This window comes from Athene noctua, chromosome 1 (genome assembly GCF_965140245.1).
Source record: "Athene noctua chromosome 1, bAthNoc1.hap1.1, whole genome shotgun sequence".
Classification (NCBI taxonomy): Eukaryota; Metazoa; Chordata; class Aves; order Strigiformes; family Strigidae; genus Athene; species Athene noctua.
In genome coordinates this window covers 176,597,504-176,614,287 of record NC_134037.1, presented here as the reverse complement: position 1 = coordinate 176,614,287, position 16,784 = coordinate 176,597,504, and the positions used below count along the sequence as shown (strand labels likewise).

General features: G+C 37.8%; 1 protein-coding gene across 2 annotated transcripts in view; it reads left to right on the top strand.

The window, feature by feature from the left end:
* The window catches only part of PDK3 (pyruvate dehydrogenase kinase 3), a 63,191-nt gene that overhangs the window by 20,480 nt on the left and 25,927 nt on the right, over positions 1–16,784 (top strand). For both annotated transcript variants that reach the window (XM_074905673.1, XM_074905684.1), the window contains exons 2-3: positions 4,199–4,340; positions 13,673–13,744. In XM_074905673.1, coding sequence (XP_074761774.1) covers positions 4,199–4,340; positions 13,673–13,744 — 214 coding nt within the window. The remainder of the gene's footprint in view (positions 1–4,198; positions 4,341–13,672; positions 13,745–16,784) is intronic.

Sequence of the window (16,784 nt, the reverse complement as noted above, 5' to 3'; positions counted from 1 at the left end):
AGTCCTTGCTGTTGGTTTAATATCAAGGTGGCAATGGTGTATGTATAGTCTTGTTAGAAATTCTTCTGTCTCTGTCAGTATAGGTTCTGTTTTCTCATTAGTTGAACAGTGAGGTCCTGCTATCCTGTCTATGGAAGAAACTTACATATAATATTTAACCAGTAGTTGCACCAATGTCTGTAGGAGTACTCAAGACAGTAAAATTACAATTAAAATGTGTATGTGAAGCTTTTTCTTTGTCACTGATCCTCACATTGCATCTTCTGACCAGACTCTTCTTCAGTATTCCTATAGTTTAGTGATTTATATGTGAAAGTTGATGATTCCTCAGAGTTAAAAATGAATGTTAATTTCAAATAGTTTAACAAGATAGCATAAAGCTGTATTTGCAATGCATTTCTTCACGTATAAGCAGTGGGCCTTCTATTAGTAATTCATAACAAAAGCAGTACTCCTAGTATATTGCAATGTCATGCCAGCATCATACTTCCATGTCATTACATTCTGCCTTGAAGTCTGCTGCTACTGTTGGTCTTCAGTGCACCATGATTAGACAACTCTGACACAGCCCCCTGTGTTTTTGGAAATAAAGCTAAATTCAGTCTTTGATGCTGTCCCGATCCTATATCGGGGAGGGTTCTTAAACAATCTCAAGAGTGAGATTAAGACACAAACGAGGTCAGATGCCGTACAACCTAGTGAACTTTATTGTACACACGACTGATAACAGTGATAGGACAGAGAGGAAAAGAAAGGAAAAGTCAGAATCCCTAAGCAAGCAAATAGTAGAGATGCAGCGAGACTAATTCCCACCACCACGAGTCCAGCGATGTCCTGCTGGCTCGGTCTCAGTGCATGTGGTGGTGCTTCAAGCTCTGCTGCAGTCCCAGCTCCGAGGAAGGATGAGATGACAAGAGTGAATAGTGCTCATGAAAGAGGAGTACACAGTCCTTTTATGTCCCAGTCCCCGCTATCTCTCCGAAGAGACCGTTCATTCCCATGGAGCTCATTATAATATGTGCCGCCCCATGGCCCCGTGCCAGCCTGAACATGTCGTGGTCCTGTCAGAGACAATTCATCTCCTTCAGAGCGTACTCTTCCACGGGGACAGGATGCCGAGGCCAGGAAATGGTAGCGGTATGACAGCAATGTTTGAGACAGATAACACAGTCCCTTATAGATGCCTAGTGCAGTGTAGTCTGCACTAGGGCGTGAGATTACTATATTCTTTCTTCCATTTGAATTCATCCAAAGGTAAGCAGGTCATTGTTTTATATATTTGTATTTTTGAGTAACATCCTGGGGGCTGCAGGATGAATCAAGGAGAGATTATTCACAAGTTTCACTTTCACTTTAACCCTGGGAGAGTGACTTCAAATTCCCTTGAACTGAAACTGATGGATTTAAACTGGCTTTACCCTGTGGTGTTTGAGACAAAAGCCTGGTTCTGGCAATATGTATTGACCCAGTTGGAATGATGACAAAATCAAGAAAGAATGCTGTGTAGTTTGAAAAAAGATACAACAAATAAAGCAAAAATAAAGCCAATCTATGAAAAAAAAAATCTGATTGGAGGTTAAACCTGCAAATGTGGCATTGCAGCTTTCTAGAACGCTGGTTTTGGAAAGATCTTTAGAACTTAGACTTACTTATGTGTGATGAACTATATTAAGAAAAGAACTAATTTCCAGACTCAGATTTTTTTTTTTTTTCTTGTACTTAGTAGGATGTCCCTCATTCTGACAACTGTCTTTGTAGAGGTTATGGAGAACAGCAGCCAAGGAGCAATGGTTAGGACACAGTATGCTTTATGCTTCAAAAGCTGGAGGTTATCTAATTCTTGCTGATCCTAGTGAATAGCCATTCTCTCTTCCCATGCACGTGCTGTTTGGCAAGCAGATAACTGACCTTACACTAGAAGCTGAAGCAGCTCAGTGGAGGCTCTCAGATAAATTGCATACAGCTAAACAGCTGATATTATGATCGTGTTTCCCAAACCAGAAAGATGTAGTGAAGTTGTGGTGAAGCAAGCCTTCAAGTCAGGCAGGCCTGAAACAAAACTTTCTTTCATTTTCCTGCACTCAGCATGCAAAGGGACCATGAAGGGTTCTGTATCTAAAATGTAGCAGTACATAAGAGCAAGGCAACTCCTTAAAGAGTCAGTTTAAAACTGATGGGGTGAGACAGGTTAAATAGAGATGTGCCCTTGCTCATGGGAGGAGAGGGTCTCTTCTGCCAGTACTGCTTTCCAGCCTAGCAGCTTTTGTGGTCTGCCTTGCACAAACCCAGGGACTTGTGTCAGTGAGGGGCCCCGTGCCCTTTCAGAGACCCACAGGCTGTGGGTTCTTGTTTGCCACTTCCTCATTCTCTGTCGCGGCTGTCTTTCATTCCTCTTGCTTTTTATTGTCTAGAAAATAACTAAACTTTCTCTCAGTCTTTGAGGGTTTTTCTGGCCCAGAAGGTGTAGGGTGAGCTTAGTCAGAGAGTCTTTCCTGCTGTCCAGTCCCACAGTCTTTCCAAAAAATGACAATATACAGTGACTTGTGAACAAATGTCTATCCTCTATTGTTAGGTGAATTGGTATCTAATTTAATTGAAGGATTGAACTCTAAAATCATTACTGTCCTTCACAGAAAATAACAATGTAATATCTTGTTTCCTTTGTCTAAGTTTGACAGGATGTGTGTGTATTTGTAATTGAAGATGTGAAAATGCAAGTAAGTAAACGAGGTCCAAATGTTTTCTGGAAGAGCAATAATAGAATTGCTGACGCTAATAGAATTTAATCATCCACTGTTGTTACCTAAATGAGCAAGAAAAAAAGGAAACCCTAATTCTTCCTGTATATTCCCCCAAACTTGTTTTACAGTTTGGGAACTAATCCATCAATGCTGTTATCTATGCAAAGAAGGTGAAATCTCTGCTGTTCAGCTGATTATAATGGGACTGTCTTAAAGTATCACCTTGATTGTGCTGGTTGCATTGTACTTGAGTCTTTCAAATTGCAAATCTCAATGATTATGTGCCTAGTAGTGCTTTTAACACTTTCTGGTTTGCTTGAACATAATTTATAGCTCTTGTATTATGCCTTCACTCACAAATTATGCAGGTGGTTGTACTGGGTATCATCACAAAAGACATTTGCTGTCTTTCTAGACACAGAATAGTGACTGTTCATTACAAGTAAAATATGGATTTTTTTTTTTTATTATTTTAATTTACATGGACTCTTTGGAAATTAGTTATGATAGGGAGTTCCTCCACTTGTGAAACGCTGCAAAAGACAAAAATGTCAGGTCTGATCTTCCATGTGAACTATGTGGGCAAGAGTCCTAACTTATTATACTTTCAAATATTTGTAGTTAAAGTTTTACAGGTATCTCCAGTAACTAGTTTAAAAATGCTATTAGTCATGTCAAGTCTTTAGTGTGGCTCCAAAGTATTGTTATTTTGCTGGATCCCTTTTATTTGTTTTCTGTTTGTTTTGTTATGTTTGTTTTTTTGATTTTCAAAATATTGTGCTGGATAAAAATTTGTTCTAAAATTGAAAGTCCAGGATAGGATAATCTCAGCTGCCGCTTTTCCAGATGGGAATGTGGTGATGAGCACTGCACTTCCCTTCCTGGTGGCTAGTGAGCATCTTGTAGGCTAGTCCTGGGAGGGATGATGACATTTGGTCTTTCCAGTTGCTGCTGAAATGTTTAAGTACTTAGTAGAGCTTGTGACATGAAACATTAGCCAGCTGTTGCCATTCTGTTTTGTCCCTTTGTTTTCATTTCTTATCCTCCATTATGTGTGCAGCTTCCACTTTTTAAAAGCTCACTTTACTAAAAAAGTAATAACTGATAAAAGCTAGTATTTTTGGGTCTTATTTCCAGCTAATATCAAGTCTTTAGTATTTGATATTTTTTTTTATAGGATGAGACATTTTTATTTATAGGAGAGAGGATGAGATATGTGAAATGAGGAAGAAAGTCAAATAAAAGGGGTTAAGCTCTAGTAAGGTAGAAGTATAATATATGTCTTGGGAGTGAGAGGGAAGTGAAGGTGGGTATCGAAAGAAACTATTTTAAACTGTTTTTATTTCCATAAGTGGTTTGTGTTGTGGTTGTTTGGGTTTTTTTTTTTTAATCTTCTAGCACTGGGAAGTCTAACATTTGATCTGCAATGGATATCTTTTTTTCCTTCCTTCTAACAGGTCGTGACAATGCATGTGAGAAGACTTCATACATGTTTCTGCGGAAAGAACTTCCTGTGCGACTAGCTAACACCATGAGAGAAGTCAATTTGTTGCCTGATAACTTACTTAACAGGCCTTCAGTTGGGCTAGTGCAGAGTTGGTAAGTTTAAAAAAGTGAATTAAAAAATTAGTGTAAAACTAACACTATGTGATGTTTTACTTGCAACTCAGCTTGAATTGTCTTGAACTGAAGTCTGTTTTCTGCCATGAATTGTTTATAATGTGTGTTTCTCGTCCAATGAAACTTCATTTTCTTCTGTTTAATGTTAAAGTAAATATTCTAATATGGATCTTAGAGATAAGAGTCTTGTAAGTTAGTAAAAGCATACTGTTGTGTCCCAGATAATTAGAATCTGTCAAAAACTTACAGGAGTGAGCTTTTAAAATATTCCTTACTGTATTGCACCCATGACTTCTTGAAATAGCTGTTCTTTAGCCTTATTCTTCCCTTGTCAAAAATACTAGTGTATATCCAAAGTGATTCAAAGTTCTGTCATCTTTGCCACAGTAGTTAATTTCTAGCCTACTTGCATGTTCAGAGATTTGGAGACTACTGCCTTGTATGTGTTAAGCTCTAAAAATTTTTGTTCATGGGGTATTTATTGTCTCTCTACCTTCAAATACTTGATCCACAGAATTTATGTCAAAAAAATCTTTGCAGTATACAACAAACTTCCCTTTGTGAATAATAGCATATATAACTGTAACGACAGCTAATGTTATAGGCTTCTGTTAAATTCAGTCATAGTCCTTGAGCCAAGAAATTCCATGTTGACTGTGCATTGACTGCTGGGTTTGGACTCATATTTATCAAGCTTCAGACTCAGAAAATATAAACTAGGATAGGTGATACTGTGTACTTTGGTTTAAATATGTTTGTCTTTGCAAGGTAATACTAGCTGTGTTGATGACCACTTCAAACATAATGATTAAGTGCTTCAAATAATTGTAAATGCTGTGGAGCCACACAATAACAATCACTTTGTGGTTAAGTGGCAGCTTGCAAGGTTTGAAGTCTTCATCTGATGTTATGGAAGCTGTTATGGCAAATAGGAAAGAGTAGATAATATGCAGGCCTTTTAGGCTTTTCTGATCTAGATGACTTGTGAAGCTGTCTCTAGTGAAATGTGGACAAACAGGTGAATGAAGAAAAGGAAGTAATTCTTCTGAAGTGACTCTACAGCATAATTCTAGTCCAAATATGTGTTCTGTGGCATATGCTTCTTCCCTGCTAATACAGAGTCAAGCAACATTTGGATCACTTCTGGCAAAGGAACTGAATGGGTGTTTAGACTGGCTGCCCCCTTCAGAATTTTTGCTTAGAGTTTGAGGACTTAGAGGTTTGGGATGATTTCAGTAGCTACCACACCAAAAAGATCAGTCTCAAGTGTGTTAGAATATATAACGATTGTAAGATACGTGTACAAATTCTGCATTGTATACGATAATGTGATTTGCACTACCGCAGCTATAGACTGATAGTTTTCTGCTAAATCGTCCAAAATATCAGATTTTAACATGATGAAGTTCAAGTGGACATAGAACCCAGAGATGGAAATTTGAAATCAGAATGTTTGTTATAGTGTTCTTCTAATTTTGATCCTCAGTTACCTAACAGCTTTTGTGGAAAGGAATAACTTCACTGAGATAATGTAAGAGTATTTTTGTGATCTTATGTTAGAAGTAATAAAAGTAACTGTAGCATGTTGTTTTCCTGATCATAGATGTGGACTTTCTGTTTTTCTGTTTAGAGGCTTTTAATTGCTTTTTTAATCACTTACCTGTGGATTATAAATCCTAGTTAAATACTGATGATGAACTTTGGGCAAAATTTACTGGATCGGTTAGCTTCTTATAAAAAGATCAAAACAAAACAGTTTTATTAACTTCGGTGTGAATGACCTTGAGTATTACACAGCTATGCTGATAGCAGGCTTTGAAAGGTATTTATCATTTCTTCACCTAAAGTTCAGACCTAGCTAGAGAGCGATTCCTGAATTTTGTGCAGTAGAATAAATAAATATAAATTTAGCTGTTCTGTGAACTTGTAAAATGAAGAAACCTCTTATTGACACACTTGTTTGATACTTCAGGAAAGAATTTCTGATCAGATTTCATGATCCTTTATTACTACGACATAGGTTGAGGAAGCTTGACAATTTATCAATATACAAACAAAAAAATCTGATATACACTTGCAAAAAGTGAGCAAAGACATAATGTATTGCCTTAATCTGTTTATTTGCTAATTTTCAGTAATTTATGTGTAAATACCAACATATTTATGATTTATATATGCTACCACTTTGCACTAGAAGCCTGTGTTTTCATGGGCTTTTGGTGAGATTCCAAATGAGCTGGAGCTTTAAAACTCGAGTTCCCAGTCTATTCCTTAATGTCAGCACACCAGAAAATAAAAAAGCTCCTAATCTTTAAAAAAGGTTCTATTAAAGTTAGAATAAGGTGGCTCTGTAAATAGATGGAGCTTAGGTTTGGTGGAGAAAGAAAACAACCCTACCTGCTGTACTGCATGGATCCTTTCCTGTCAATCCTCTGTCCAGCTAGGCAGTGACATTATGGATTGCATGAGTTTCTTAGTCCCTTATAGGTCCCTTGAGAAGCAACCTCATCCTTTCTCATCTTTCATGTCTAAGTATTCTCAGAAGTGCTGAGTGTTCACAGAACGGCTTCCTGCTGCAGGCAAGCCCTGTTCTCTTCTAGGTTCTCTAATCCATCTTCATGGTCATGCTCCTTAGCTGCACTGTGCTTCTAACAGATTTTACAACTGATTGCTTCACTGATCTCAGGAAAGGTGCTTTTTTTTTTCTCCTTTCTTTCTGGATTCTTTAGCCTGATGTGTGCAGCAATGAGGATAGGTAAGACAACTGTCCTTCCTTTGTGCTACTCAGCTACGCTTTTCTGAACAAAGCTGGTGTTACCCACAGAGTGAACTATGACCAAAAAAAAAAATTGCATTTCAGCCTGTGCAAAGGTAAAACATTAGTTCTGTCTCAGTTCAAGTTTATAACAATTTATGTGCATGTTTTCCGTGAAGTCACAAGGCGAGGAATAAAGCGAATCAAAATAATAACACAGTTAATATATTCAGGCTGTTGAGCTGCAGTGATTCCAAATAATAGACAGATCAACAAGAAGTGTGCTAGGGATCAGCAACTTATTTTCAGCTTTTCAAAATTAATGGACAGCTTCCTAGTTCCAAAGAAGTAGGCCTTTTTTAGGCCAGCTTTGAGAGGGCCATCCCTAGCTAAAGTGCACTGCAGATAGGATATTGAACATGTGGCAGCATTGCGTAATGAAGAATATCATTACTAAGGCTGTGTGATAAGGGAGAATAGTTACAGTAAAACCTTAAAATGGATAAGGTCAGAGCTTGTAAAATATCTAAAGTGAGTATGAGGTTTGCACAATATGCTGCTCAAAATATCTAAAATTCATGTTTTAATTAACCCTGACCAAATTTCTCTACTTTTCTTTAGTACTTTTTCCCTGGAAAAGGCTATACATCTCCATTTATCTCCTTGGAAAGACTCATTTGAGAAATCAGTACAGTTTGGGGATTAGTAATTGTTTTTTCTCTATTTTTTACATTCAGACTGTGCTAACAAGATTGTGTTACCATGGAGATATGTTTTATCTTTTCAGTGCTTAGGCGTTAGAGAGTTTCTAAAGGAAAATCTTAGTGAAATAAACATAGGGAAAAAGCAAAGGTAGCTTGCATGAGTGTGAAAAAAACCCAAAACAAAACAAACCCTGGAGCTGACATTATGGGCATTTACAATGATTTCATGTATGAAATGTGCCATTCTAGAATTACTATATTTGGCAGACTAAGAAGAATTCAGTATACCTGGCAGTAATTAACATAAGAACAAGGCTGAAGGGGGTGCTTGAAACCAAAGAGCTTGCCCAATGAATTGTAGTGTTTTGTGATTAAAAAATTAAACACCAGCAAGACAACAGATTTGAAGGGCATAGGCTTTAGTTTCTGCTTTTGATGACTGAAGATAGCAAAATATAATTGACATTACCTTTTTTGTCTGTGCTGGTGTTTTTTTGTAAACTTGTGTCCTGTATAGTTGTATCCATTTACTAATAATATAGAAAGTCATCCCTTATTCTGGTACTGTTTTCCTTTATTCTAGCTGGCTGGTAATTGTGTGTGAAGTGTGTTTAAAACATCACAAGGCCTTGCTTTTCAGTGCTTGATAAATCCTGTAGTTGCCACCATCATTTATCCATATCTGCACCCACAGTTCAAATAAAAAAGAAAATTCAAGGAAATAAATGAATAGTATGAAAGGGGAATTGACCCTTTTTACACACTAGCTATTACAGGAGTGAACTGCATCACTGACTGCTCACCAATAGGCAGATCGTAATGTTGGTGGTAGTTAAGACAATGTTGTGAATTATTTATTACAGCTAACCAGAGTTATAAATTCCCTTTTAAACAAGTTTTAATTTAATTTCTTTAATTTTGAGGTGTTTGGGAGGGAGTGGGGTGGATGAATTTTGTGTAAAAACTGGAAATTACAAGTGGGTAAAAGACGTACAGCATTTGCAGCTCTTGGTTAATATTTTAGACCAACATCCCAGGTTGGGTGCCATATAGTGGTAGGCATTGGACAGTAGGTTAGATTTTTGTTGTAAGGTTGCTTTTTTCTAGCTTTATTTAGTCAAGGGATTGAAGAAAATCTGAGCAATTTAGATTTTAAGTTCATAACCTTTTCTCTGAGCTGGTCCCTCCAACTTGCTGGATACAGTACTTGTGCTAATGAACTTGACTAGAAAGTAGTATCAATTAGAATCAGAAAAAGACATCTAAATATTGTTGATAACCCTATCTAAATGCATAGTTTCTGCATCACCACAGAGATTAAAGAGAAATTACTTTAGCATATTTATAAATTTCCGTAGAGCATTTAGTTTGTGTAATTTTCTTTTGTTTCAGAAACTCTTAGTTCCTCATTGGTGCTATTTGAGCCTGCAACATAATGACCTCTAAAGCTGTTTTGCCTGCTGGTTATGCTGAAGACTAGTGACCATGTTTGGCAGCTTTTTTCTGGTTGAGACCTGCTTTACTCTTTTTCTGACTGAGACAGTTTTCTGCACAATTATTTCCTGCATTAGATGAAGCACTTGGCTTGCCCTTGCCTGATAGTCCTAGTAAAAGCACTGATCCTTCAACACAGGAGTAGTGATGTTTGATTATTCCAGGGACTGCAGTCTTGAGAACAATATCCCAATAAGCTAACAGAGTATGAATCTCAATACAACATACCAGTAATGGTAGGCAACAATCAAATCCACACAGCACATAAATCAGGTACCGCCTGCTGTCAGTACCAGAAATACTAATTTCTGTTTTATCCTCAGCATTAGCACAGGATTGCTGATGTTTGAGATTTCTGGTAGGAGGTCTGTAATAAAAAGTACTTGATGTGTTGCTTCTGAATTGTGGTGGTTCTCCTGGATCTTCAGAAGCAGGACTTTCGTAATATTGTATGATGACAGATAGGGGTGAGCAGCTTCCTAATAACCTTCTCTGACTTACTTTGTCACAACAGAAGTTGTCACTTCTTTCATGACACAGATTTATTGAAGCATCTTTCATATGGGAAGAAGCTGAGAGAGCACAGTATCTCCTTAGAGATATTCAGCAAGCTGCCTGGACTGTTCAGTCTGAAGAGGATCAGGTTTGGGGACTAACACTAATAATTGTGTATTATCAGTGTGTATGAATACCTAATGGGCCAGAACGAAGATGGTGAAGCAAGACTTTTTTTTCGGTAGTGCTCAGTGATAGGACAAGAGGCAATGAATACAAATTAAAGTACATGAGATTCCATCTGAACATAAGAAGAAACTTTTTTACAGTGAAGGTGATCAGATACCACAAGAAGTTTGCCCAGAGAGGCTATGGAGTCTCCCTCAATGGAGATTTTCAAAACTCAGCAGGACATGGTCTTGAACAGCCTGTACTCGCTGACCCTGCTTGAGCAGGGACCTTGGACTAGATGATTTCAAGAGATACCTTTCAACCTAAACAATTCTGTGATTTTGAATTTCCTTGGAGAGCTGGCTTGCAGCCCTCGGTGTTCTGGGAAGGCAGAAAGGAGTATTGTTTCCTTTATGGAAATCGGTGTAGAAGAGTAGACTGGAGGTGTAGGGAAAACCCAAGAGACAGCAAGGAAAAAAAATAAAGGCCTCCCCAAAATAGGGAGGATGGCAACAGAAATTAAAGTAGGAAGGGAAAGGATTTCAAACCAGGAGGAAGGTTTGAAAGGATGGGAGAAGGGAGCATAGTTAGAGGGGTGGTTGTTGGAAAACTTGCTGACACCTACAGCATTTGGTCTTTTATGTAATATGAGAAACAGTTCACAGTGTGGAGGGTACTTCTGACAGTCCATAGTCTGCCTCCTGGCATGTTGTGCCTGTGCTGGAAAAATCATAGTGTTTTGGCCTGCTTATTGGTTCAGATCATGATGGCTGACTTGTGCATCAAATGTGTGAAACCCATCTGCAGCAGCTTCCAGTTTAGTTTCTTCTGAGAAGAACTTGATCATTCTGAGAAGTGCCAAAACTACTCTGCAAATAAAAGCGGTGTGGATTAAAGAAAGATCGTTGGGAGATTCATTTCAAAACCATACCACAGGTTTAGATTTGGAAATAAAAAATGCTGATGTAGACAAAGTCATTGTGTGGCAAGAGATCAACCTGTATTTGAGGAATAGAATCAGATTCCTTCACAGAAATTATGCAGGTACTTTTTTGGTGGATTGCTTTTCCCTGTAGAATCAAATAAATATTGTGCATGATTTCCTTTTACTGCACAAAAAAATTTAAGACAGCAAATATTTATTTAGTTACAATGGAAGACCTTAGCTTGCTTGTATATTACGACCCACAGCATGAGAGAACTAGTCCATTCTAACAATGCTGGTGGTCTTAAGTCAAGTTACATGGCTTTTTTTTCATTTCTAAATGTATTTGCAAGAAAAGTATCCCACATGAATGATACTCTTTTTTTTTCTGGTTACAGAAAGAGTCCAGAAAGTCAGTTTCCTCTTTGAGACAATTATGCATTGAATGACTTAGATATATTCTCATCACCCATCAAGGAAATGGTGAAGGAGGTAGCAAAGACTGGTTGTGGAGTGTCACGTATTCACTGGAGGCAGAGCAAAATTACGTACAGGAACGGGTCTTAAGCATTGCTTCTGCATGACATAGCCTGGTTTAGTGAGAAGTCAAAAGCCCATTTTACTGCCTCTATGGAGCCGAACTGATGCTCTGAGTTGCCTCAGTGCCTTGTTCACCACTTTCCCATCTTACATTTTGGAGTTCCTTTGCTGATTGTTTATTACTGTGTTTTGCTTACTGTAATAATGGCACCTTTTTCTTTCCATCCTATACCCATGATTAACTTGTTTGACCTTGATTCATATGAGGCAAATGATGTTGAAGAGCATATACCTCTTTGAAACAAAGGAGTGAAGGTGATCATAGTTTGTTACATGTTGAGTCTTGCACGTGAAGCAGCTGAGTTCAGACAGTGTTCAGACAGTAAAGCAGCTTTTTCCAGTGAGACTTAATAAAAGGGGAGTGTGTGCAAGGACACATTCTCGAAGATTAGTTCTCGCTCACGCTTTCACTAACTCAGTCCTTCCTCCAGCAGGCAGTTCTGATGATTCTTCCTCTGCCCTTCTATTCTCCACATCATGTATACTGTTCCTGGCTAGTTAGAACTGCTTCAGTATACCTGCTAAAAGTTGCACTTTTCAGGAACTTACTTTCAGTGGATAGTGGGGCTGTGGCTGCTGAAGATACTGCCTGTTCCCTGAAGTGACCTTAGACAATTTCTTGAATTCCTGGTTCTAAAGTGGTACTATCTCTTAACAGTGTAAAAGAACATGTTTTAAAATTATCAGTACTAGATACATCAGCTACTTCCCAAGCTTGTATTTGAGAAACATTTGAGGGATTTCTGTACTTATTTGTGATGGCTGCAGGAGGGCAAAACCACAGAGGCGCAGGAGCTAGTGTTGCTGTGCTGACCATGTTGAAAATGTCAGTCTCCTGGGAGAAATGTTGCAGTGACCTGAGATGGCTACAACTGAAATGGGGGGTGGAGTAGCATCATGTGATTCTGGAGGGAGTCACGTAGACAGCAGTGCTGTCTTAAGCTTTGCTGTAGCTTGAAGTAGGGTGAAGTTTCATATCTTAGGTCAGTCTCACAGGCACTGAGTTTATGCATAGACCCTCTGCTGAGCTGATCTAATGGGTTGCTGCTACTGAAAGGGGAAAGGCTTGTTCATTTGGTTTGCTTTTTCCTTATGTAGGCTTTATGGTTATCTTTTCTCTCTTGTGCTAGCTTTAAGTAGTTAGACCTCTCTATGAAGTGTTCTCATGTGCAAAAATGATTTAAAAGCCAAGACAAACCTATCCAGCTGGCTGTTTTGCTGTTGTGTGGAGTTACAACTGTTAACATACACATCTGAGTAGCACTGATGTTATCATAGTGTGACTGTGCTTAACCAGGGCAAAAGGGAGAAGAATCACAGCTCTTTCTGGTAACACTGAAACCCTATCTTTTGTGTGTGTGATTGATACCTTATGTGATTTTCTTCAAAATACAGGTCCCAGTTCTGTAATCTTTAAAGCTGCGTGTATACTGCTAAATGCACCTGCATCAAGGGGTGATACCTGGTCCTCAGACTCAGTGGTGTGATGTGGTGGCATTTATACTGGTGTTGGACTAGGTTCCTATAGAGCAGGCTGGCTGAGTTTGTGCTGAGTAGTACTTTGCTTTAAATCTTTGAGTCCCGTGTGGTGAGTGTATGAGCTAGGGAGCAAGCTGTGTTGTGAGAGAGTGGTGCTTTTATGAAATTGAGGGTTGTGTCATGCAGCCTGAAGTACAGTGTGAGAAGATGTGGGAGTGTGTGAAGGGGCGTACTCTTCTGGAGTACTGTGGTAGAACCAGCTTGGTACAGTCTTGTTAGCATGGCTTTTGGGGAGTGTTCCCTGGAGCTTTATTTTGGAAGGAAGGTTGGTTCGTTCTCTGAGGAAGGTGGGAGCAAACTAACACCAGGAAATCAAGATACAGGGATGAACTAAGTTACCTGAAATTACAGACCTACCTGAAGAGAGGGTTTGCTCCTGTTAACTTTAGCTTGATTTATATAGCAGTTTTCCTGAGTCATGGACTGTCATAAATAATACTTTTTAAATCAGTATATTGTAGTTGTTTTTCTTATCTTTGCTGCCGTGTTGCTCTTCATTTTAGCTTTTGCAGAGAACTGTATACTATGCTTCTGTTGTTTCAGATGAGGTTGTAGTCTTAAGATTAAAAAAAATTCAGAAGTAGTTTAGGTTTAAGTATTTTAACTCCTTCTTTATAATTTTTTTCAGGTACATGCAGAGTTTTCTTGAGCTTTTAGAATATGAAAATAAAAGTCCTGAGGATCCTCATGTTCTGGATGAGTGAGTAATTTGTTTTCTTGTGATGGTTCACTTTAAAATAATCTGTGTCAAATAGCAAGTGGTTTTGTACTATAGGATAACAGTGACCTTATTTGTAAGGTAGAACTTGTGCAGCAAAGGCCAAAATTGTGATCTGGACTGGAATATAGGAATCAAAGTGATTTTGAAAATATATTTTACACTTCTACAATCTAATAGTTTAAGAAATGACATGAAATGCTTCCTCCAAGGCTGTATGGGGAAGACAACATGTATGTGAGAGTATACTTGCATATCAAATACTTATGACTAAAATGTCATTTTTGTATACACTGAACTTACTCTGTTGTAAATAATGTATATTAATACATTAATACTTTTGGGTTTTTTCAGTTCGAAAACATGCAATGTGTCAGTCTGGTTTATCTAAAAGCTTCTTAAATGGACTTCAGTTATTGGTGTTCATCTACCTCATTGAATGTTACTTATGTTCTGAGAAGAAAGGAAAGCTTAGCCAATTTTCTTTATCAACAAAATAAAATTGTCCTTTGAATGTCTCCTTGAAATTTGTATGCATAAAGCAGACACCACACCACACCGCCCCCCTAACATGTGAGAACAACAGGTGCAATATAGGCATCAGAGACTTGAAAGCAAAAAACCCAAGCCAAACCCTTCCCTGCCATCACTAAGGTCTCTCATTACTCTGTACTGTATAGCTCAACTTTGTTTCAGGGGATTACTTCTTGAAGGTTTTTTTGTTCCATTGATTTTTTTTTTTTTTAGGGTAGCTTGTCTTTGAAACTTGAATTTCTTTCTAAGCTCTGGAAGTCTTGCCTGATCGAGCAGAGCTTTGTAGGAAGTGTTTCATAAAACATCTCATAGTCCAAAAAATGCTCTGTTTCTGCAAGATGTGGCCTGTGCTGTGCAAAAATGGTATTTTGTTTGGTTAGTTTGATACCTTAACTGCTATATTAAGTAAGGATTTTATTAGGTAATGCATTTTAGATGTTATGCTCTTTTGGTTGTGGGCACGTTATCTGAGATCTTTATGCTCTGTTTTTTAAGTATCAAGCAGTACATGCAGGAGAAATTCAAGTGCATGAGTACCAAATTCTCTGCATGGCAGAACTGTAAAAGGACTTTAGACTGTAAGGATTATAGACCAACTGAGTGAATTGCAGTGTTATTGAACAAGAAGGAAGTAACTATTATCTCAGTGTGAGTCCTAAGCTGGAATACTGTCTTCAGTTCTGGGTACTACCTATTAAGAAATTAAAACACATGTGGACAGTACTGATGTGACAGGAATAAGAATTAGAGACTTGGATAGTTCCACCCCTGAATAATGCTGAGGGCATTTGTTTAGACTGGCAAAAAAGAGATTGAAGTGGGAGACACTGGAAGCTTGTGCCAAAAAAAAAAGTCACTGTAATACAGGATGATTGGTTTCTGTAAGTTAAGAAGTAGAGAATTAAAAAATGGCTGATTTTTATTGAAGTTGAGGTAGTACATGGGTCAAAGTACAAATTCTGATATTGATGAGAACAGACTGAAAAAGACCATTTCAGAAGGCTGTAGAGCATCCCATTCTAAAAGCTTTTAAGAATAGATTAGATAGTGTTCAGTGATGTTTTAGGCATGCTTTTTCTGTAGTGGATAAATTAGATGAACTTTTTGACTACATCTAGCTGTTAGATTTTGTGATCCTCTATTTACAGCCTGTTTGCTGATGGGACAAGGATTTTTGTTGGTGACTAGTTTAGCAGTAAGTTTTCCTACTGCTTGATTTAAAAGAACATTTTGAGTGGGATTAAGTTACCAGAGTGTAGGTCTGTTGCTTTTTGAGATGGCATAAGATGTCCTACTCATCTAAGCGAGTCTGGCAAGTGTAATATGGGTCCTATTAAGCCTATAATGTCATAGATGTTCAGGTGGGGGCAAGGTGGTTATGTAGCTTCTGGTACTTTAATGTTCTGTATTTAGGCAACAGAATTTCAGCTTTTTATGAACTTCAGAAGTTCAACATAAATCACAGTATATACACTTTTCAAAAGGTTTATGAACATTAAGTTTTCTTGGAGATCTGTTTTTAGAGTCTGTTCATGATTGTCAAATGAATTATTTAATTCTGCCATATGTATAACATGCATTCTTGATACTGTTTCATGGCCATTAGAAATATTGTTTGAGATGCTCTATATTAATATGATACACCAAATACTTGCTGAACCAGATATTTACTCATTTAGCATAACTGTTAAAATCTTTTGGAATCTTGCAATTATTGTATTATCTGTAAATAAGGATGTTGGGAAATTTTTTGTTACCTACTGAGGTGAAGTCCAGTTAGGGACTTTGCCAGTAAGAGTAATCTTTTATACTGAGTTTGGCTTGTGAAAAGAGATGTAAGATGTGTTACTTGATTAAAGAGCAAATTTTTTCTTGACAGGTAGGCTACCTAAGATTAGAAAGTCAGATTTATTTTCCTGCTCTTCACATGTCATCTCTTCCTAACTTTGTGAAGGTTAGAATTGAGGTGTAATTAGCTATTTTATCTTGTAATAACCCACAGATAAATCTAACAAATTTCTCAACTACTGTACCAGTAGTCCATGTTGCTGCTATCTAGCCCTATCCTACTTTTATGCCTCATGGACAGAGGAGAAATACCAGGAACTCCAGTAGTTAATGAACTTTTTCCACTTTTCAGTGGAAAAAAACCACATATCTGAGTAAATTTATGTTTCCATAACACTCTTCTGTTCTTCTGTAATTGCATATATCATTTAATACGGAATTTGAGCCATTATCTGGGACTATGTGGGTAGTGTCTTTAGAGATGCATGAATAGAAGTAGTACCTTTCTTCAACCAGATTGGTTTGCTTAGAGAAAGACATGTGGAAGTTCACTATAAAACGTACACCTGGTCCTTTGAACCAGAGCTTTTCTTGTCCTAGCGGTATCTTTAGTGTATCTCTGAGTACCTTGCATATAGTAGCATATGAAGAGGGGTTGGAGCATGCTTCATCTCTTGGTTCCTCTCAGCTGTCTTGTTCT